This window comes from Lithobates pipiens, unplaced genomic scaffold, assembly GCF_037356315.1.
Source record: "Lithobates pipiens isolate NorthernLeopardFrog02 unplaced genomic scaffold, aLitPip1_a1.2 Scaffold_23, whole genome shotgun sequence".
Lineage (NCBI taxonomy): Eukaryota > Metazoa > Chordata > Amphibia > Anura > Ranidae > Lithobates > Lithobates pipiens.
Genome location: NW_027507785.1, coordinates 39465778 through 39490193, shown reverse-complemented (window position 1 = coordinate 39490193; position 24416 = coordinate 39465778). Strand labels below are relative to the sequence as shown.

General features: G+C 44.1%; 1 protein-coding gene across 1 annotated transcript in view; it reads left to right on the top strand.

Annotated features, from left to right (window-relative positions):
- The window catches only part of UVRAG (UV radiation resistance associated), a 161415-nt gene that overhangs the window by 19642 nt on the left and 117357 nt on the right, over positions 1–24416 (top strand). Inside the window, exons 2-6 of the mRNA XM_077451436.1 lie at positions 8546–8663; positions 13909–13943; positions 17778–17939; positions 20828–20902; positions 23460–23545. Coding sequence (XP_077307562.1) covers positions 8546–8663; positions 13909–13943; positions 17778–17939; positions 20828–20902; positions 23460–23545 — 476 coding nt within the window. The remainder of the gene's footprint in view (positions 1–8545; positions 8664–13908; positions 13944–17777; positions 17940–20827; positions 20903–23459; positions 23546–24416) is intronic.

Here is a 24416-nt window from a genome sequence, read left to right as displayed (position 1 = left end):
CTATAAAAAACAAACTAACCAGAGTCACCCGTAACACTTATACGGTGATCAGTGGTGAAAGGGTTAACTAGGGGCAATCAGGGGGTTCAAATTTTTATTAGGTAGTATATGGGGGTCCCTGGCACTATATAAAAACCTGACGGGGAACCTAAATAACTAACTGGCTAACCAGCGTCACCAGTGACACTTATACTGTGATCGCTGGTGAAAGGGTTAACTAGGGGCAATCAGGGGGTTAAAACCATTATTGGGTAGTATATCGGGGTACCTAGCGCTATAAAAACCTGGCGGTGAACCTAAAAAAATAACTAGCTACCTAGCGACTGTAGCGACACTAATGCAGCGATCAGAAAAACAATCGCTTAGTGACACTGGCAAAAGGGGTGAAAGGGTTAACTAGCGGAAATCAGGGGGTTAAAACCATTATTGGGTAGTATATCGGGGTACCTAGCGATATAAAAACCTGGCGGTGAACCTAAAAAAAATAACTAGCTACCTAGCGACACATGCAGCGATCAGAAAAATGATCGCTTAGTGACACTGGCAAAAGGGGGTGAAAGGGTTAACTCTAGGGGCAATCAGGGGGTTAAATCTTTATTGGGGGGTGATAGGGGGCTACCCTGGACCTAACACTAACTGTCCTGACAGTTTTTACTGTCACAACTGACACTGAATGCATTGATCAGTAAAGAAATGATCAATGCAATCAGTGACACTGTGACTGGGGAGGGAGGGGGGGCGGGGATCGGGGGGGGGGGTTTTGTGTGCCTGTGTGTACCTACATGTCAGTGTAGTGTTGGTGCACACTTACTATTAGTCTTCTCCTCGTAGTCCGGTCAAAAAGACCGCCCCGAGGAGAATGACATCACTTCCTCCTTCCTGTGTAAACAATACACAGTGGGAGGAAGCTTCTCATTGGCCAGGAGCGATCCAGAGGGGGTGGCCGAAAACCAACGGCCATCCCCTCATCACGGAGCGCTCCTGGAGCGAACCGGACCGTCGTATCCAACGGGAGGGGGTCCGATCGGACCCCCCACCCGCTGGAAGGCAGGCACGTACATCTACGTGATTGTGCCTGCCTGTGCCATTGTGTTGACGTACATTGGCAATACGGCGGTCCTGAAGTGGTTAAAGACTCACTGCAAAGCTACTGCCGTTTTTATAACCTTACTTTAGGCCGGGTTTACACTGGTGTGACAAACACTCCGATGTGAGCAAATCAATGTTTCCCTATGGGAGCAGTCTTATCTGGTCCCACACAAGTTGGTCCGACTTTGAAAATGCTCCCTGTACTACTTTGGTCCAACTTTGATCCTACTTCAGCCCATTGAATATCACTGAAGTAGGATCAAAGTCGGATCGCCGTCTTGCCTGATCCAACTTTGGCATGCGACTTGTGGTGATCTTGAGACGGAACTCTACGCCAAATTTTAAATTAAAAATACCAGCATGGGTTCCCCCTCCAAGAGCATACCAGGCTCTTCGGTCTGATATGGATTTTAAGGGGAACCCCCCTACGCCCAAAAAACTGCGTGGGGGCCCCCCCAAAATCTATACTAGACCCTTATCCAAGCACGCAGCCCGGCCGGTCAGGAATGTGGGTGGGTAAGAGCAAGCGCCCCCCTCCCTTCCTGAACTGTACCAGGCCGCATACCCTCAACATGTTGATGAGGACAAGGGCCTCTTCCCGACAACCCTGGCAGTTGGTTGTCGGGGTCTGCGGGCGGGGGGGCTTATTGGAATCTGGGATCCCGGGCCCCCTGCCCTATGTGAATGAGTATGGGGTACATCGTACCCCTACCCATTCACCTGGGGGAAAAAACTGTCAATAAAAAAGAAAAACACTAGACAGGTTTTTAAAGTAATTTGGCAACTCTAGGGTCTCTATGGACTTCTCTGCTCTCTCCGGCCTCTTCTCTGCGCTCTCCATTTTTTCTGCCGGGTTCCTCTGCTATCTTCTGCTCTTTTGCCTGCATTAGACCGGTCTTCTCCGTCGCCTTCTTCCCTCGGGTCTTCTTCTGATGTTGATATGACGAGGCTACTGGATTCTGATAAGCCCCCGCCCGCAGACCCTGACAACCAACGGCCAGGGTTGTTGGGAAGAGGCCCTTGTCCTCATCAACATGGGGACAAGGTACTTTGGGGTGGGGGGGCTGCAGGGTGCCCCCCTGCCCCAAAGCACCCACCCCTCCATGTTGAGGGCATGTGGCCTCGTCCCCACCCCCCTTCCTGACCAGCTAGGCTGCGTGCTCGACTAAAGGTCTGGTATGGATTTTGGGGGGACCCCCACGCTGTTTTTGTTCGGCGCAGGGGGTTCCTCTTAAAATCTATATCAGACTGAAGGGCCTGGTATGCTCTTGGAGGGGGAACCCATGATGTTTTTTAATTTCAAATTTGGCTTGGAGTTCCCCCTCATACCAAACATAGTGCCTGGTATTGGCGGGGATCCAAGTCGGATCCCGTTCACTGAAGTCGGACACGTCTCTGACTTCAAGTCGCAGGGCAAAGTCGGATCCAAAGTAGGACAAGTGTTGTCGCACCAGTGTAAACCCAGCCTTAACGTCCAGTGTGCATGGAGCCTAAGGCCTCATTCAGACGAGGTGGATGTGCTTGCACGGAGTCCGCCTCTGTCCGCCGGCTCAGTGGGAGATCTCTGTTGATCTCTGCTGAGCCGGTGGATGACGGTTCCCTCTCTGCTCACTGAGTGGGGAGGGGCTTGTTGAGCGCCACTGGATTCTATGGAGAGATCAGATGAAAATGGAAAGCATGTCCGTTTTTCATCAGATCTCATCCGGTCCGATCCGCCAGCGACTGATCTGGAAGTAGGGCCATCTGTTTGCTTTTGGCGGGTCGGATGTCAGCGGACATGTCACTGCTGACAAGTCGCTCCATAGACCAGCATGGATCGCCTGTTCAGGTCCGCCATCAAAACTGACAGGCGGACCTGAGCGGTCCAACAGTGTGAAAGGGGCCTTAAGCTTTGCCACTAAAAACTGATTGGTTTCTGTGCACAGCTGCACCAGATTTTTCACTCTCCAGTTTTAGTAAATTGACCCCATTGCTTTCTACATCATCAGCCGGGCTTCTGTCAATATTGGGAAACAAAAAAAAAACAGGTCTTTAAGACTGGTGCTTGGATCACAAGATGAGCTCATGTAAATTGTGGAATTTAAACAGGAGAGGCAGTTTGTATTACATACACACAGAAACATAGAAAAGTGACAGCAGAAAGGAACGGAGCGGCCCATCAAGTCAGCCCAGTTTCTCAGGTGGACCGGATCAGACCCTCCATTCACTCCCATGGAGTGACTGGTACAGGCGGTCCGTTTTTCATCTGATCTCCCCATAGAGGACAGGTCTGTCTCAGCACAGTGAGCGGATACAGACCTGTCATCCACTTGCTCAGTGGGGATCAAGGGATTGATTCCCCCCCCCCCCCCACTGAGCGAAGCGGAGTCAGGCGGGGGGACCGGCTGTGTGAAAGGGGCCTTTTTTTTGTATTTGTGTTTTTGTTTTGTTTTTTTTCGTTTAACTTTTTTGTCTGAGTATAGATCGATTTGTTTGTCCCAGGCATGTGTGAAGCCATTTACTGTTGACTCACTACCTCTGCTGGAAGTTTATTCCAAGCATCAACTACCCTTTCAGTAAATTAATACTTTCTACGATTTGTTTTGAACTTTCCTCCAGTTAGTTTGAGGCCATGTCCCCGTGTTCTTGGTTCTTATTGAAAAAATCTGTCCTGAACCTTATTCACCACCTCAATGTATTTAAAGCGGTTCTGCACCTTTAAAAAAAATATTAAAAGCCAGCAGCTACAAATACTGCAGCTGCTGACCTTTAATAAATGGACACTTACCTGTCCCAGGATCCAGCGATGTCGGCGGCAGATGACGAGCGATCGCTCGTCTCTCTGCTACCCCCGCCGCCATCCTGTCAGGGAATCGGGAAGTGAAGCATTTCCCTACTGCGCATGCGCGAGTCGCGCTGCGTGTCTCTACACTGGTCCCTGCTGTGTCCTGGGAACTGTGTGTTTCCCAGAACACAACGGGGGAGGGGGGGGGGGTAATCTGCGGCAGTCTTGTCCCGGAAGTGGGTGCAGATACCTGGATTATCCAGGTAACTGCACCCCCCTCCCCCCTGAAAGGTGCCAATTGTGGCACCGGAGGGGGGGGGGGGGGGGATCAGATGAGCGGAACTTCCACTTCAGGGTGGAGGACCGCTTTAAAGGTTTCAATCTTGTCTCCCCTTTCCCTTCTTTCCTCCAGACTGTACATATTAAAGTGTTATTAAACCCGCAGCAGTAAAATCAGTCTGTATATGCAGTAAAGGATGTTTTATACTGTGGAACCTAAGGGGTTAATACTCTGCATTGTGTAAAAAGGCTGTTTGATCCTGTCTTCTGTGATCCTCCGCTTCCCCCCCCCCCTTGGAAGAGTGCATGTGATCAGCACAGGGCCAATCAGCACTGTCCAGACAGAGGATTAGGGGTCCTGCATCCTAGTAGGACAGCTCAGTGCAGTATAACTCCTACAAGCTTTAAAGAGGAAGTAAACCCTGGTGAGTTTACTTCCTCTTTCATTCCCTGCAAAGGCAAAGCATAATGGACTACTATGCATCACATAGTAGCCCATTATGTGTCACTTACCTGACACAGGAGCCAGCGAAGTCGCCGCTGTCCGCTGTAGTCCGCCGCATCCATCTTGTTGGTGGGGTCTCACAGCTCTGCCGCTGTCATTCGGCGAAGACGCGATGACGTCACTCCCGCGTGGCAGCTCCGTCGCTGAGAATGCCGCGCTCAGTGCGCCTGCGCGCCGCTGTCTACGGTGCATGCGCCGTAGACAGCGGTGCCTGTTTTCGGGCAAATATCTCCTAAACCATATAGGTTTAGGAGATATTGCTTGGACCTACAGGTAAGCCTTAATCTAGGCTTATCTGTAGGTCAAAGTGGTTTGTAAGGGTTTACAACCACTTTAAAGGAGTTGTAAATGTTGAAAGGATTTTTCAGCGGTGTCATTGGCAATCGGGGGAGAGAGGGGACAGGGCGGAACAGCAGCTCCATGTCTGAAGGGACACAGGGAGCTGCAGCTCGGCTCCGGTGCCCCCATAGCAAGCCGCTTCCTGTGGGGGCACTCAACAGGAGGGAGGTGCCAGGAGCAGTAAAGAGGGACCCGAGAAGAGGACGATCCAGGCTTCTCTGTGCAAAACCAACTGCACAGAGGGAGTGGTGAGTAGACCATGTTTGTTATTTAAAAAACAAAACAAAGACTTTACAATCACTTTAACCAGACTGATTGAAGTCACAACACTACTATATACTGCTGATGAGAAAAGGTATTTAGCCATTTATATTTACTGAAATAATTGCATTTCCATGTTGTGTGTACTGTGGGACACCAGATATAGTGAATACAGGGTCCTGGGTTTATTAACACTTTTTAAGTTCCTGAAGTTGCTCTCGATATTTTATCACCCCCCCCCCCCCCCAGACCTTTCAGCATTTTTGTTACCCATCTCTGGAGTCATTCTATCTTATCAGTATCTGTCTGTAAAACACATGTTAATGGTTAGCCTGGAATTCAGTTGTAGCATCAGTAACAAAAAACAGACCTATAATAAAAATGGCTCACCTCTCACCAATCCTGATCCCACCCTAACAAACCACGGAGATACAAACCCTACAACACTCACCGCCGGTCTTGAGGAATAGGCTGCTTTAAGGTCACATGACCATATGCCTGTATGTTTTATGAGGGATTTCGGGGCCGGATAATGTGGCTAGCTTTTTGGCAAAAACTTTTGGACACCAATCAATGTCTGTGCTCTCCTTTCATGTGCTGTTGTCAATTATCACTCCGTTCCACGTCTATCATACGACCAGATATCAAGCGAAAAAGCTTCCAATGGGGGAGCGGGGTATTTTGATGCCTATTCTATGGTCATGGTGTAAATTATGTAGCGCACAAGCCAGTTGGGATTGCGTCCGACATGAACAATTTAGGTGTAGTGTGCAAAATAGTTTCCAGCCTCTTGCTTTGCTTCAAGAATAAATGCAAATACTTTACATACCGTAATGTGTCTTTTATTTTGTCAAGAAAAGCACACAAAATAAACCTTTTAAACTTTTTTTTTTTTTCTTTAACCACTTAAGCCCCGGACCATTTTGCAGGCCAAAGACCAGAGCACTTTTTGCGATTCAGCACTGCGTCGCTTTAACTGACAATTGCACGGTCGTGTGACATGGCTCCCAAACAAAATTGACCTTTTTTTGTTTTGTTTTTTTCCCCCACAAATAGAGCTTTATTTTGGTGGTACGCTTACGCTATAAACAAAAAAGTGACAATTTTGAAAAAAAGCATTATTATATTTATTTTTGCTATAATATCCCCCAAATATAAAAAACATTTTTTCTCAGTTTAGGCCGATAAAATAGGGGATAGTTTTATGGCATTTTTATTTAATATTTATTTTTTATTTTTATTTTTTTACTAGTAATGGCGGTGATCAACGATTTTTATCATGACTGCGAAATTATGGCAGACACATCAGACATTTTTGACACCTTTTTGTCGTGACACCGGTTTGTTTACGAGTGATCACAGCCGACAGCTGCACCTAGATGGCCGCCGCTCTGGAACTAGGCCGAAGCCACGGCGTGTGCCGATCCGAATGGGGTGACGCGTTCGGGTCACGGTTCGGTGATGATCCGTTGCACCCCTATCCAAAACCATAAGTGAAAAAAAGTTTTGTGGGCAAAAAAAGTGTGTAATAAATGATAATAAAAAAAAAAAATATATATATATTTTTTTTTTTATTATATTATTGAATAAAATGTATTATAATATTTATATTTTATGATTTTGTGTTTCAAACTTTATCATAACCGGGATGTCTACTCACCTCTTGGACAGTTTTAAGTGAGTTATTCACACCAAATTTCCATGCAAAACAATTTTACTGCTTTCAGCATCAAAAATCATACCGCCAGGGAGGTTAATGCATCTTAAATAGAAAACTATCTTTCAATATATTTTTATTCCAAAAGAATTTTATTGTAATAAAAAAAATAAGTGCTGTGTGTTTTTGTTTGTGTTTTTTTTTTTATTTATTTTTTTCCCCACCCTGGTTCCTCAAACACCACTTAACTGATCGCCAACCCGCCGCCACAGTTGTACTGCGGCAGCATGAATCGCCATTATACTACGTCGGTAGCATAAATGACCACTAGCCGATGCAAGTACCCGGCAGTCTCACTCACCGCCGGACTCCCACGATCGCTCGTGGCACACAGAGAACTGGGAGCAGTTTCCGGTTCTCTGGGCAGTGAACTGACAAATCGACTGTTCATACAGATTATGAACAGCGATCTGTTAATTTCCCTGCACATTCCCGCCCCCCTTCAGTTAGAACATTCCCTAGGATACATATTAACCCCTTCACTGCCAGTAACATTTTTTACAGTAATCAATACAATTTTAATCGCACTGATCGCTGTATTAATGGCAATGGTCCCAAAAATGTGTCAAAATTGTCCGTGTCCACCGTAAAGTCGCAATTACGATAAAAATAGCTGATTGCCGCCATTACTAGTAAAAATAAAAATGCCATAAAACTATCCCCTATTTTGTAGCTGCTATAACTTTTGCGCAAACCAATCAATATACTCTTATTGCGATTTTATTCGTTTTATTTTTTTGGTAAACAAAAATACATAAATTAAGAAATACCTATCGGCCTAAACTAAGGGGAAAATTTTTTTTTTTTGGATATTTTTTGGGGATATTTATTAGAGCAAAAAGTTAAAAAAAATAATGCTTTTTTTTTCCTCAAAATTGTTGCTTTTTTTTTTTTTTTTTTTTTTTTTTTATAGCGCAAAAAATAAAAACCGCAGAGGTGATCAAATACCACCAAAAGAAAGCTCTATTCGTGATGAAAAAATTACGTCAATTTTGTTTGGGAGCCACGTCGCACGACCGCGCAATTGTCAGTTAAAGCGACGCAGTGGCGAATCGCAAAAAATGTTCTGGTCTGTGGCCAGCCAAATGGTCCGGGGCTTAAGCAGTTAATTGAATTTTGTAGAAAGCTGGAGAAAAATGTAAGATGGCTAATTTTGAGAGAAGATCCACATCCTATCTATGGTTCAAGCCTGTGGGAAATCCGCTGTGGTTAAAAATCCACCAGACCTCTTACCAAGAGTTTCCGGGGGATGTCGCCCCCTCTGGGAGATCCTTTAACCCTTTCAAGGCCACAAAATCTGAATGAGTCCACATTGCCCTGCATGGGCATATTTTAAAATGCTTAGATACATTTGATATGTGATTAGTATAGGCTGCCCCATCATGTGTTCACTAATTCTGGTTTGTAATTGCCCTAAAGATACTTGTAACTGTTCTGACAATAAATAAACCTTTTATCTGGGTTGCTGGTAAGCTCTGTTGTAATGTTTGATTTACCCTCCCAGAGCGCTTCTACTATATATTAAGCTTTTTTTTTTTTTTTTTTTTAGTTTTTTCATTAACTAATTTGCTGATTTTTTTGATGTTTTCAGAGACGGCTTCGTCACCTGCGGAGTATTGCAGCAAGAAACATTGTCAGCAAGAATGGCTACCGTCTATTGGACACATACTTCACGCTGCACTTGTGCAATGAGTCAAACATTTACAGAGGTATGTAAGAAAACTGCTCAAGATTATTTCCTGAGCTGCCTTAACTGGGCTGTAAGTACAGCAGTCCACCCCTTTACTGCACTAGATTTTATATCTGGCTCATTAAAAGAAAAAAAAATGGCAGGAAATCGCTAATGTAGACTTTCAGAAAAGACTGTGTAATACAATATAGTCGGCGCAATCACCAACTCGTATATTCGTGCGCGCTTATTAGACTCCTCAGACAAATGGTAAAACACGGCAATACAGAAAAAGTGCCTTTAAGCTGAATCCAGAAATCCAAATGAAGAGCCTGCTCACCTCCAATATCTGACCCCCACTACAGAGTCGTCGTGGCCTTAGTGAACTTCACTCAAGATGGTTTTGCAACACTCTTCCTGCTTCTGTCCCTGAAGAACGCTACTCCATTTCTTTCCTTATTCTCAATCATCAGTGAGACATGTCATAGAATAAAACGGAAAGGCCATAGTTCTCTCTGCTTGGAAGCAGAGAGCACTATGGTCTTTCTGTTTTATTCTATAACATGTCTCATTGATGATCGAGAATATGGTAAAAAGTGGAGTAGCGTTGATTAAATACTACCAAAAAGCTGCATTTCTGTGAAAAATAATTACCGTATCTATCGGCCTATAACACGCACCTTAAAGGGCTTGTAAAGGTTCGCTTTTGTTCACCTTAATGCATCCTATGCATTAAGGTGGAAACCCCCCCCCCCCCTGTTCTACTTATCTGAGCCCATTCACCTTCTGCTCTCATCCCCGATGTCCTCTTTGCCACTAAGCCTGGCCGTTGATTGGCTAGAGCGGATGGATTGAAAGCTGTCAATCACATCCAATGACGCGGTGCGCCGGGGGCGGAGCCGAGTGATACAGCGAGTGGCTTTATCACAGGAGCGTGCCCGCAAGTGCTTCTCACCATGCGAGGGAGCTTGCATGAACGTGAGAAGCACCTGCGGGAGGAAGCAGAGACAGCCGCCGGGGGACCCCAGAAGAGCAAGTTCGAGGCCACTCTGTGCAAAACGAGCTGCACAGTGGAGGTAAGTATAACATGTTTGTTATTTAAAAAAAAAAAAAAAAATTGTCTTTAACCACTTTCAGACCGGACCAATTTGCTGGTCAAAGACCAGACCACTTTTTGCGATTCGGCACTGCGTTGCTTTAACTGACAATTGCGCGGTCGTGCGACGTGGCTTCCAAACAAAATTAACGTCCTTTTTTTTTCCCACAAATGGAGCTTTCTTTTGGTGGTATTTGATCACCCCTGCGGTTTTTTTTTTGCGCTATAAACAAAAATAAAGCGATAATTTTGAAAAAAACGCATTATTTTTTACTTTTTGTAATAATAAATATCCCCCAAAAATATATAAAAAAACATTTTTTTTCCCTCGGCCGATACGTATTCTTCTACATATTTTTGGTAAAAAAAATCGCAATAAGCGATTATTGATTGGTTTGCGCAAAAGTTATAGCGTTTACAAAATAGGGATAGTTTTATAGCATTTTTATTAATAATTTTTTTATTTTTTTTTTACTAGTAATGGCGGCGATCAGCGATTTTTTTTTTTTTTTTTATTGTGACTGCGACATTGTGGGGGACCCATCGGACATTTTTGACACATTTTTGGGACCATTGTCATTTATACAGTAATCACTGCTATATAAATGCAGTGATTCCTGTGTAAATGACACTGGCAGTGAAAGGGTTAACCAGTGGGTGGCAGTGTAGGGGTTAAGTGTTCCTAGGGGTGTGTTACTAACTGTGGGGGGGTTGGGCTTTCATTTAGTGTACACTGATCTCTGCTCCAATCACATGGAGCAGAGATCAGCATCACTAGTTGCTAGGCAGAATGGAAAAATGTTGTTTATACAGCATTTCCTCCATTCGGCCGCTCCGTGAGACGATCGCGGGGATGCCCGCGGCTATCGAGTCCGCGGGTCCCGCGACCGGACTCACGGGGGTCCCGACCAGCGCGGGAGCGCGCCGCCGGCGGCGCTCTCCCGATGGCACGGCGGCAACGAATATTGGACGTACTTGTACGCCAATATGCCTGCCCGTGCCATTCTGTCGACGTACATCGTCGCGCGCTGGTCAGGAAGTGGTTAAAACCCCTTTTATTGTAAGAGGGAAGTTTCAGGAAAAAAGCTTTTTAATTTTAAATAAAGAGCTTTGAAGCAAAATAAGGGTCAGTGCCTATTAATGCAGCCTCTCCATTGCCCATCGATGCAGCCTGATTAGTGTCCATCTGCAACCCCACCAGTGCCTATCTGCAGCCTCGACATTGTCGGATTACACAGAGGGATCGCCTGTTTACTCGGCAGTTACATAGTCCCACCTCCTGGATGGCTCATATAATAGACAGAACAGTGGTACAATGCTGGGACATGTGACATCTATTCTTTGAGCAATCCACAAGGTGGGACTGTGTGTGACTGAGCACTGAGTAAACAGTAGATCCCAGCTATGTGTAATCTGGCGGCGCTCACCTCCCCCATGATTTGACCTCTATTTTCAGGGGGAAAAAGTGAGTGTTATACACCAATTTAAATATGGTATATACCAGTGATGGCGTACCTTGGCACCCCAGATGTTTTGTAACTGCATTTCTCATGATGCTCGGCTACACTGCAGAGTGCATGAGCATCATGGGAAATATAGTTCCAAAACATCTGGGGTGCCAAGGTTCACCATCACTGGTATATAATATCCAATTGGGTACAGCGTTACATGACTGCACAATTACTATTAATGTAGCGCAGTGCCAAATAGCAGAAAATGGCCTGATCATGAAGGGGGTAAAATTTTCCAGAGCTCAAGTGGTTAAAAACAGTCTTGCAAGCAGCATCTTTGGTGCTTGGCACATGTCACATTTGGCACATGTAAACCAATGATTCCCTATGAGAGCCATCGTAACTGGTATGACACAAGGCGATCTGACTATGAAAAAGGTTCCTGCATTACTTTGGTCTGACTTTGGTCCTACTTCAGCCAATTGAATATCACTGAAGTCGGATAAAATTCAGATCCTTATCCTAACCATCCAACATGGTGATTACAGCAGCAGTAAACACTGGGATCCTTTTGATTGGTCAAAGGACAAGTCAGACTATCTCAAAGTCGGAACAAAATCTTATCCTGTTCGCTCAAGTTGGATGGACGTAGGACTGATATTGCAAAGTAGGATGACAGTCGTACAACAGTCGTGCCGTACCAGTCTTTCATACATAGTTGTGTTGCTCCAAGCTGGACAAATGTAACGGTGTAAAACATACCACTGCCTGGAATTTTAAATGTAATTATTAAGGCTCCATTCACACTTGTACGACTCAAGTCACTCGACTTTGGAGTGCAACTTTGGATGGGTGCGACTTGGATGAGACTTTGGCTTTGATAATGGACAACTTGCACAACTGTCGCATGTTGGGACTCTTGAGGGTTTACATAGCAGTCTATGGCACTCAAGTTGCATGAAAGTCAGGCCAAAGTATTATTATTATTATTATTATTTATTATTAACGATTTATATAGCACCAACAGTTTACACAACGCTTTACAATGTATAGGGGAGACAACACAATTACAGTACAATACAAAAGGTACAGGAGGGTCCTGCTCATAGAGCTTACATTCTAAAGGGAGGGGGAGGTGGTACAAAAGGTAATGGCTGCAGAGAATGATTTGATGGGGGCGTAGTAGTGCCGGAACCCTTTGAAAGTCGCTTTGACTTTAAGTCACACATTTGAATCATTGCCATTGAAAACATGGTGTGCGCAACTTGTCGTGCGACTTTTAATGTCCAACGTCATGTTGCACAACAGTAAATGGAGCCTAAGTTTGTGTTTTGAAGGCACAAGCTCTGGGGTTGTTGGTGTCAATACTTTGAGTGCTGACAAGCATGTCACAAGTTTTTGTTAAAATTTTTAATTTTAAAGGCTAACTCCTCCTTTTACAAAAAGATATAATGCACATATATCTGCAGGAAAAAAATGTGTAGTTGTTGTTTTTTGCAACTACAATCTGTGGATCGTGGGCAGCAATACCAGGCTTTTTCATAGTCTTCCTCCAGCTCTGTGTCTGTACAGGAGGAGCGTCAATGGACTGAGTTTGTTGATCGCTAACGCTGCGTTCCATTAAGAACTAGAAGTCCATCTGTCGTTGTGGCAGATGGGACTTGTAGTTTATTCATTCATAGATCTCTGTGGATAAATGTACGCCTTGCTCCAGCAGGCTCCCTGCAGCTTATGCGATCGGTCCCCAGCAGCCACACTCTAATGACCCGTACACACGTTCGAACATTCCGACAACAAACTCCATGGCTTTTTTCCGACGGATGTTGACTCAAACTTGTCTTGCATATACACAATCACACAAAGTTGGTTGGAAATTGCGAGAAGCCGAGAAAAAAGTTCAATAGCCAGTGCGGTTCTTCTGCTTGATTCCGAGCATGTGTGGACCTTTGTGCGTCGGAAATTGTGTACACATGATCGGAATTTCCGACAGCGCATTTTGTTGTCAGGAAAATTTGAGAACCAGATCTCAAATTTTGTGCGATGGAAATTCCGATGGAAACTGTCCAATGGAGCCTACGCACAGTCAGAATTTCCGACAAAAAGCTCCCATTGAACATTTTCTGTCCGAAAAATCCGACCGTGTGTACGGGGCATACGTTCCAGCCGTCTATGGTACGCTGAGAGGACTGCAGTGTAACCAAAGAGGGTCAGTGTCTCTGTATGGTAAATAAAGAGGCAGAGTCCCCACCCACAGACTGGAACTTCAGACGGAGCAGGAGAGTGTTGGGGCTAGCTGGAGCAAAGAATCCGGTAAGTCAGTGGCCATCAACCCTGTCCTCAGGGCCCACTAACAGGCCAGGTTTTATGTATTACCTTGGGGAAGATGCAGACTAGAATACTGCAATCACTGAGCAGCAAATTATATCACCTGTGATGTATTTCAGTTATTTTACAAACCTGGAGTTGGGCTTTACCATTATCGGCCTCAACTCTGATTTTTATTCTGGATCAGCTACTGAATTTGTTTTGAGTAGTGAAAGAAAGTCTGTATGACCATCCTCCCAGAGCTTGCATCATCGAAAACCAGTCATTGGTGGTAGTTGTGTAGAGGAGCTGGTAAAGGGGTGTGGGGGGCACTCTGGTAGCATGGCCGTGGTGTCATGATCATTTTCACCACAGCTGCACATGTAAACATTATACGCTGTGTTCCTTTCTGACCAAATGTTTGTTTCTTCCAGAATTTTACAAGAGTGAAGTTGTTAAAGACTCTTTGGTAAGCCATGTTTTATATTGCAATCAGCCCTACTTGTAAAATGTTACATACAGTGCTACAAAAATCTGTGACCAAAAATATTATAAAATGTTACATAGTTATATATAGTAGATGAGGTCGAAAAGACACAAGACCATCCTATGTGTGTGATTATATGTCAGTATTACATTGTATATCCCTGTATGTTGTGGTCGTTCAGGTGCTTATCTAATGGTTTTTTGAAACTATCGATTCTCCCCGCTCAGACCACCGCCTGTGGAAGGGAATTCCACATCCTTGCCGCTCGTACAGTAAAGAACCCTCTACATAGTTTAAGGTTAAACCTCTTTTCTTCTCATTTTAATGAGTGGCCACGAGTCTTGTTAAACTCCCTTCCGCAAAAAAGTTTTAATCCACATTGTGGGGTCACCAGTACGGTATTTATAAATTGAAATCATATCCCCTCTCAAGCATCTCTTCTCCGGAGAGAATAAGTTCAGTGCTCACAACCTTTCCTCATAACTAATATCCTCCAGACCCTTTATTAGCTTTGTTGCCCTTCTTTGTGCTCGCTACATTTCCAGCACATCCTTCCTGAGGACTGGAGCCCAGAACTGGACAGTTGCTGCTGTACACTCAGTGATTTCACCAAACAATGCATACATTAACCCATATAGTACAGCGCTACTTAGAGTTGTATATTTAGAATAAATCCTTAATGGGCAAAATTTTTTAAATAAATTCTCATAAATTCATATAAACAAGTCTGTTCCACCACTGTGTTTTTCCGTCCTCAAACTGTTAATAACATCCAAAAGTGCACGCCGCCCCCAGCTGAAAAACCTGCTGTCCTCAAGGATGAGTGTAATGGGCACTGATTATAATCACTCCAGTGATAAACTCCACCAGGATCTCCTTCCTCCACTCCTGGGATTCAGCTCCGTGTCACTTCTCTTTTAAAGAGAAGGTCCAGCCAAAAAAAAAAAATGTCAACGTCAGCAGCTACAAATTCTGCAGCTGCTGACTTTTAACATTAGGGCACTTGCCTGTCCAGGGAGCCTGTGATGTCGGTAGTACCCCTGTCAATCTTCAGATCCACATTTGGGTGCTGCCTCTGCCATTCCTGGTAAGGCTTTTCAGCTTCACTGCTGGTTCCTTACTGCACATTTGTGAAGCACGCTGTGCTTTCCAATGGGCCTGGTGGCGGGGGAAGCAGAAGGAAGGCCGGGGTCCATCGGAAGTGTGGAAGGGGACCTGTCATAAACGGCGCTCCCCCCCCCCCCCCCCCCACCAAAAGGTGCCAAATGTGACGCCGGAGAGGGGGGAAGAAGCATACAAGCGGAAGTTCCACTTTTGGTTGGAACTCTGCTTTAAGTTCATCGGGCCACATGTAATCACAAATGCAGACTACATAGTGCTCTCCGTTTTTTCTACAAGTTTATTAAAATTGCCCCATAAAAATACACTTACAAGATTAGCACATAAACGCCTGTATAAATCATAGGTCTGCTTGCTCACTACTCCACATGGATTGCGAGGGCTGCGTTACGTCACGGGCTTGACTCCTCCCTCCTATATGCGTATCGCCCTCTCATTGGGCTTCTTCATTATGAGCACTGTGTAGTCTATATTTGTGAGTCCTGACCTCAACCCAATAGAACACCTTTGGGATGAATTGGAGTGGATTGCGAGCCAGGCCTTCTCGTTCAACATCAGTGGCTGACCTCACAAATGCTCTTCTGGAAGGATGGTCAAACATTCCCATAGACACACTCCTAAACCTTGTGGACAGCCTTCCCAGAAGAGTTGAAGCTGTTATTATAACTGCAAAGGGTGAGCCAACTCAATATTAAACCCTACGGACTAAGACTGGGATCCCATTAAAATGCATCAAATACTTTTGACAATATAATGAAATTACAATAATCACCAAAAAGTCTGTGCCAAGTCCCAAATAGAAAAGTAAATTGGTGACTCATTAAAAGAATCAATGTAGTATTCGTCTTTATTAATAAAGTGCCAGAATTGTCAGTAAATGTGTTTCTACATTCTTCTTCTGTAATTCTAAACACCTCGTGAAGTATTCTCTACCGCCGTAAAGCAGCTCACTTCAAATATTTGACCTGCTATAATTTCAGTCAAAAAGCACCTCACTCTTTAAAGTGGTTGTAAACCCTTACTACCAACTTTGACCTACAGGTAAGCCTAGATTAGGGCTTACCTGTAGGTCCAAGAAATATCTCCTAAACCTACACGGTTTAGGAAATATTTGCCGAAAGACAGCCACCGCTGTCCATGGCGCATGCGCCATAGACAGCGGTGCGCAGGCGCACTGAGTGCGCCGCGGTCAACGGCGACATGCCGTGAGTGGTGGCTCCCGTGCGCAATGCGCGGGAGTGACGTCATCGCGGCTTCGCCGAATGACAGCGGCGGAGCGGCGAGATCCACCGAGAAGATGGATGCGCCGGACTACAGGGGACAGCGGTGACTTCACTGGCTCCTGTGTCAGGTAAATGACACATAAGGGGCTACTATGCGATGCATAGTAGTCCATTATACTTTACCTTTGCAGGGAATGAAAGGGGAAATAAACCCATTAGGATTTACTTCCTCTTTAAGGGAAAGAATCGTGATATATATAATTTTTTTTTTTTTGAATCTCGTGTCTCCTCCACGTGATTTATATGTATAGTGTCACAAATCCAGAGGAAAAGAATATTTTATTATATTCAACATTTAAATGAATATGAATTTATTGCCGGCCATTATTGCCACCTTTTTAGCACAAAAAACCTCAAGAAAAACGTATCCCTTTTAGATTTTATGTATGTTTTCACACTGGTCCATTGCGCTTCTAGTGTTCAAAATCTTGCTTGCTGCGTTTTTGTCAGTAAAAAAAAAAAAGAGAGAGAAAAAAAATGCACCTCCCTGTTGAAATGCATTGAAAATGCAGCAAGAATGCATAAACGCACCAGTGTTATGTTTTTCATGTGTTTATTTTGGTCACGTGACCTATTAACACACAGTAAAATAGTGAGCATTTTCGGCGCTATTGACCACACCTTTTTTTTTTCTCTTATAGACAAAATGCTGATAACACCATTTTCGGCCACCAAAGTTTTGTTGCACCACTAACATAAGAGGCTGCAGCTTGTAGATGCTAATGTAGCGCTGTCTTGTCACTGTCCCTTTAAGAAGTAAACAGCATTGTGCATAAAAAATATATTCGGCTGCTATTCCCTTCCTCCGAGATTTCATGTGCATGCTATACATCTCCGTCTCCTGCCCGTTACGCCACCGCTGGACTTTGTCAGATCTCTTCAGCTGAAAAAAAAAAATCAAGGCCTCCATTCCCAGATGCACAGGGAAGGATTATGGAGCATAGCACAAGTATGAGGTAGGAAAGAATGCATCTTGCTGCATATTTAAGGCCTGTTCCTACCAGGTGCAGTAAGATTGTATGGGGCAGCATTCCAGTGCAGCCCCTGTGCAAGACGAGGAAAAATACCTCGTCCCCCACCCGGCCAGTTCACACCACTGTGTACGACATACATCCCACCACCTCCCATCATGCTGCAGCCAAAAGAACCCAATGAAATATGTGACATTTCAATAAAGTTTGTTTTAAATTGTCAAAACAAAATGAAACGGTGTATTGTGCATGAGCATCACCGTCACCCTACAGCACCCCAGTGACTGCGTTCTAACGCAGCTGCTGGTGTAAATGGGCCCTTTATTTTGTTTCAGAATATAGTTAAGCTTGTTCTGTGACTTCTAAAGAACTGTAATATCAATAGCTTGTGTCTTTACAGTCATGTGAATGTTCTAATTTTTTTGCTCCATATTCCTCTACAGAATCCGACATGGAGAAGTCTTGATTTTGGCTTGATGCCTGATAAACTGGACACATCTGTGTCCTGTTTTGTGGTTCGGATATGGGGTGGAAGAAATGACGATTACCGGCTCCTTATTGAATGGAAAGTGAACCTTGATGGGCTTAAATATTTGGGCCCACAGGTAGGAAATCTATATATACTCCCCTAGACTTTACTGACTTAGGCCTCCTTTCACACTGGGGGGGGGGGGGGGGGGGGGGTGGGGTTGGCAGTAAAACGGCGCTGTTTTTAGCGCCGCTTTACCGTAATTTTAGCGGTGGTATTCGGCCTCTAGAAGGGGTGTTTTACCCCCTGCTAGTGGGCGAGAAAGGGTTAAAATCACCGTAAAGCACCGCTGCAGCAGTGCTTTGCCGGACGGTGTAGCCGCCCTGCCCCATTGATTTCAATGGGCAGGAGCAGTGTATACACCGCTCCAAAGATGCTGCTTGCAGGATTTTTTTTTTTTTACGTCCTGCCAGCGCACCGCCCAGTGTGAAAGCCCACAGCAGCGGCTCTTTCAGGCCTGATATATATGATATACCTGATATATATAAGGTACAGAAAAAATTTTGAAAGCTGCGCAAACAAAAAACTGTTTATTAACTACCCTAATGAAATGTAAAAAAATTATGAAAATTATAAATCAATATCACATTCACTATACATTAAATGGAAAAAGAATAACGACTATTGTGATTTCCCAACTGGAGAGGAAGGAACGAACAAAGTTCATAAAAAGTCCATAAGAAATCCTCAGTTGCGATCCTTATCAGAACACCACGGTGATTCCACTCAAAAAAATGTACACAAGTGCCCGTCGCCAAGAAGTGAGTGCGCTTATCAGATGGAAGCTTAATCAAAGCCTTGTATGCAAATCCTCAGTATCCTCCTCCTTACAACTTGTGTTCATAGATCAGCTAACCACAGTGAAAGGCAGCGTTCACATAAATATATATCTCGTTCAGCGATCCCAAAAAATGCTATCAATGGCTCCAAAAAAGAGGAAACCCACATAGTATAGGACCGTTTGGTAAATTTATTATAGATTATAAATATTGCACTTACATGGGCATCCATTCAGATACAGCATGCAAATTAAAACATAGAAAGCCGGCCGGCATTCGGGAGCCCGTCCTCCCCTTCTACAATGTGATGGTGTCACTGCGTGCCTTCCCAGACGTTTCGTCATAAATGACGTTGTCAATGGGGAACAACGTCATTTGACGAAAAGACGAGAAGAAAAATGGTCAGGGAGGTTGCCAAGAGGCCTACAGCAACAATAAAGGAGTTGCAGGAATATCTGGCAAGTACTGGTTGTGTGGTACATGTGACGGCAATCTCCTATATTCTTCATATGTCTGTGCTATGGAGTAGAGAGGCAAGGCAGAAGCCTTTTCATATGAAGAAAAACATCCAAGCCCGCTAAATTTTGTAAAAACACATCCAAAGTCTCCCAAAAGCATGTAGGAAAATGTGTTATGGTCTGATGAAACCAAGGTTGAACTTTGTGGCCATAATTCCAAAAGATATGTTTGGTGCAAAAACACTGCATATCACCAAAAGAACACCATACCCACCATGAAGCATGGTGGTGGCAGCATCATGCTTCGGGGCTGTTTTTCTTCAGCTGGAACAGGGGTGTTAGGGTAGAGGAAATTATGAACAGTTCCAAATCTCAGTCAATATTGGCACAAAACCTTCAGACTTCTGCTAGAAAGCTGAACATGAAGAGGAACTTCATCTTTCAGCATGACAACGACCCAAAGCATACATCCAAATCAACAAAGGAATGGCTTCACCAGAAGAAGATTAAAGTTTTGGACTGGCCCAACCAGAGCCCAGACCTGAATCGAAAATCTGTGGGGTGATCTGAAGAGGGCTGTGCACAGGAGATGCCCTCGCAATCTGACAGATTTGGAGTGTTTTTGAAAAAAAGAGTGGGCAAATATTGCCAAGTCAAGATCTGCCATGCTCATACTCGTACTCAAAAGACTGAGTGCTGTTATAAAATCAAAAGGTGCTTCAACAAAATATTAGTTGTAAGGGTGTGCACACTTATGCAACCATTTTTTAAATTTTTTTTTACTTTCCCTTCATCTAAAAGATTTGTTTGTTGCACAATTTAGTACAGTTTATAGGTCACATTAAAGGTGGAAAAAGTTCTGAAATTATTTATCCTTTGTCTTTGAAACCTGACATTTTAACGAGTGTGTAGACTCTTTATCCACTGGATATCTGTTGTGTCTGTGTGAAATAGTTGGGTCAATTTGCCTGCAAAGTAATATAATTTGAAATCTGGGAATGTTGCACCTCCAAGGTCTGTAGGGCTTTTAAGTGTGCAACAAGGTAGTTTATGCCTGGTGGTTCCCCCATACAAATGGAATAAGTATAGCTTCTATATCTTTGATAGCGAAGTGAACTAGGGGCTATAACAAATATAATATCTTAGGAAGGAGTACCATTTTTATTAAATGTATGCATCCCATTACTCACAGGGGCAGGTGGGCCCATACTTGTGTTTTTGGATTTAATCATTATACAATTTTCTTGTACAATTTTTTTTTTTTTTTTTTTTCTTAGGTTTACCAAAATCATGTAATATGAGGTCACACCTAACCACTTTCAATTTGTAGACAGGCCCTTGCACTACATAGTTGAAGGTAAATCTAAAGGAAATTGAATAAGAAAACTGTATAATGTGTGGCCAGCTTTAGTCAACACTTAAATATTTAATCTTATTGACTCTCTGCAGAGGGTGATTGACCTGGTGTCTAGATGGTGGAAAACCACCAATGGAGAGTATCTGAGATGTTTTCCAGTTTATTTTGAGACCAGAAAAAAGTCCAAACCCTTGGCCAGCTGTATATACAGAACTTTTGTATACTTCTCGCTGCTGCAAAGCCTAGTTGTGAAGCTAGCCTCAAGTGGTGACTTTTTTTTTTTTTTGCCCATTAAAATTAATATTTCATCAGTTGTTGGGTTTTATATCGGTCTACAAAGGACTCATTCCACTTACTTTATTTCCTCTAGATTCGCGCATGCAACCCCAATGAAATAATTTTTGGCCTGAATGACGGCTATTATGGAGCCTCCTTTGAAAGCAAGGTAAGTGTTCTGTGTGCAGCATTGTTCTTTACTGGTTATCTTATTTTGGTGAAAATCTCTAGGTCAGGCTGATCAAAAAGATGACCCTCCCTGCAGCTTATTGTGTGACTGGTTTACTTGTTGAAAGCTGACAACCTAAGCGGTGTGCCCATACTCTAAGGCAGGGATCCTCAAAATCCGGCCCTCCAGCTGTTGCGGAAATACACGTCTCATGAGGCATTGTAAAACTCTGACATTCACAGACCTGACCTAGGCATGATGCGATTCTTAGTTCCTGTACGACTGGTGGGCCATAGTTTGACGACCCCTGCTCCAAGGCTTCATTTTGGCTTGTGGTTGGGGGTCGGGACAAAAATGTGTGGTTGAGCTGCCAACTTCAAACCTCCCCCCAGCGGATGGGGAGTGTTTACATGCCACTGCGCGATGCTTTGCTCCCCCAACATCGTTCACCTGACTTGTAGTGATCAATGTGCATATATGAAAAGCGCACCAGACCAAAAAGATAAGAGTCAAAATAAATGTATTGCGTTGAGTCAGCCAACGTGTTTCGGAGGTCAAAGGAACTCCCCCCTTCATCAGGGCTTCAGTTAAAAATGAGAAACTTGAGTGGACTCCAAGTAAAGCTTCCCTGTGTGGGTCTGTGCAGGGAAGCTGATTGCTGGCTTAGGATTTCTGGCCAGCAGTATTTGCATCAGCTGTCGGAATGAAAAGTTTTTGACTGCTGATAGGAAATCCTAAGCGCCACAAATGCCCTGCAGCCGCGTGCAGTGCATGCAGTAGTGGCGCGTTTATCGGAAATTTTTTTGAGTTAAAACTAGTGTTGCGCCAGCCTCTGGAGCGTGATCTGAAAACCGTTTGGGCTTCAGAGGCAAGGGAGGTTTATACTCATGTCTGAATCTACCCTTGTATAACGCGATGGCACAGTATCTGCTTCCTGGTTATAGGCTTCACCCCCTGTCCCCACATTCCACAGTGCAATGCCCAATGTCTCGCAACTGGTGCTAATGTAAGCACTCGCATTTATATAAGTAAAGGTATGTGCTGATATATATTTTAACACTTCAAGAACTGGTGCTAACAATTTTTATTTTATTTAGAACTAGGGTTCAAGGGATTTGGAGTTATTTAAAGTAAGGTTCTCTTTAACCACTTCCAGCCATCATTTTGTTATAGGCTGAGCGAGCCTCTCATTGATCCAGGTGGACATCATATGACTTCCTCCTGGATTGTAGCCATGGGGCCCTGCAGTGCCGCAATCTGTCATCGGCAGCATCCACCAGACACAACCGATGACTGATCAGTATACCAGCTCGCTGCCGGTACCATGTGACCGATCGCAACAGGTCACGTGGCAGTTGTAAACGATGGATGGCTTCCTTTCATGCCATCCATTGTGTACAATTGTGTTGCTAGCTGTAATTGGTAAGTGTGATCACATGGTATGACAGGCCAATCACAGCCCATTTGTACCATATGATTAGCTCTGGCCAATCACAGGTAAGCAAAGCAAACTGCATTAATCATTTTCATTCAGTAATATGTTAACTTATAGTGAGTGGATGGTGTCTGTTTGTTTTTTTTGTTTTGTTTTTGATTTGTTTGATATCTTCCCTTTGAGACAGAATAATGGACTGAGGACAGAGTTTCCCCAGTCCCTTTCTCAGCAGCCACAGCTACAGTGAAGATGAATGAAGAGGAGACCACGGCTCCCCTTGATTCATAAACCAAAACATAAACTGTTTACTCTGCTCAGTCATGAATGGACAGTGTCAGTGATTGCTGACTCTGAGCATTCGGAAAAGAAATGGAGCCGGTAAATTGCATATTTAGGAGGACCACGTGGGGGGAGGGAAAGAGACCTGGAGAGAGCGAGGACTGTGGAGGGTGGGGGGGTTTTGGGGGGGGGGGGACTTGTAGAGAGAGCAAGGACCACACAGGGGCGGCTTCAGACCAGGAGAGAGCAAGGACCACAGGGGGGGGGGGGGCACATTTATGAAGAACCATTTATGTGGAGTGTAAGTATTTTTTTTTTTTTTTTTTTTTTTTTTTTTTTTTTTTTTTACCGAAACTAAAACGCATTTTTTTTTTTTTTTCTTGGATACCACCAAAAGAAAACTCCTAGTTGCCCAGTCATCCAACACTGTACCCAAACAAAATGATAAAAATTTAGTTTGGGTACAGTGTTGCATGACTGCTCAATTTTGTGCAACAGAGCTGAAAACTATCCTGAGCAGGAAGGGGGTAAAAGTGCCCGGTATTGAAGTGGTGAATGTGAACCTGTCGCCACTCCATGCCTTTCTAGAAAAATTACCAGTAAAGTAAAGGTACTTACAAAGGTCAGGCTTATCTTTTGGTGTTCGCTCCTCTGCAAGAAGTAGATTTTTACTCCTTTTTTTTTTTTTTTTTTTTTAAAGCATGTCCATTACTTCACTCTTAGAGACGTCCTTTTTGTTAAATGATTTTTTTATGCACACAGGCAGGCAAGAATTATTATTTTTTTAAATATAGTGAGCTCATTTTAGTCAGCTGACCCAGCTCCTATTTCTTTCTTTTGCAGAGTAGTACCGAATCCCGCAGGAATAGCCATCTTCAGGTGGAGCAGAACGCTGTGCGCAACTCCTATGGAGTGTTCTCCCTGCTCAGGTATGGGCTCTTTCAAAATCTGTAGGTGTGTAGTGTTAAGCTGCTTGATTGTCAAGAAATGTGTGTTTTCTGAAAGAAAAGGGGTATAGTCAATAATCTAATAAGATAGGATAATGGCTCCAGAAGATGCCGAGGGCTCAGGCAAGTAAAAAGAACCGGGACCTGCTGATCACCCCGCAGAGAGACAAAACAGTGATCGGCCTATGTAAACGAGGCAGATTGTTAGTTTGTGGCCCTGCAAAGCAGGGAATACATTTAATCTCTTCCCCCTAGTAAAAGCACCTCGCACAGTATAGAAAAACAATGGCTAGGCACAACGTTAACCCATTGATCGGCCCTGATGTAAACACCTTTCCGACCAGTGTCATTTGTACAGTGACAGTGCTTATTTTTTTTTTTTTTTCAGCACTGATCACTGTATTAAAGCAGAGTTCCACCTAAAAATGGAACTTCCACTTTTCCCCCTCCTCCGGTGTCACATTTGGCACCTGTCTAATACAGTTCTTTTTGCTCCCACTTACGGACAAAGATTCCCGAGCCACCTGCGGTATCTACGTCACTTAAATCCCCACCACCCCCCACCCGCTGTCTTCTGGGATACACACGGGTCCCAGAACTCAGCAGGGACCAGTGGGATAGCGCAGCGCAAGTTGCACTTGCGCAGTAGGGAACCAGGAAGTGATTCCTGATTCCCTTACCGAGGATATCGGCTGCAGCACCCGACAGCAGAGGGATAGATCAGCATTGGATGCCGACATCGTGGGCACCCTGGACAGGTAGGTGTCCTTATTTTAAAAGTTAGCAGCTGCAGTATGTGTAGCTGCTGACTTTTAAAAAAAATAAAAATAAAATCTGTGAAACTCCGCTTTAA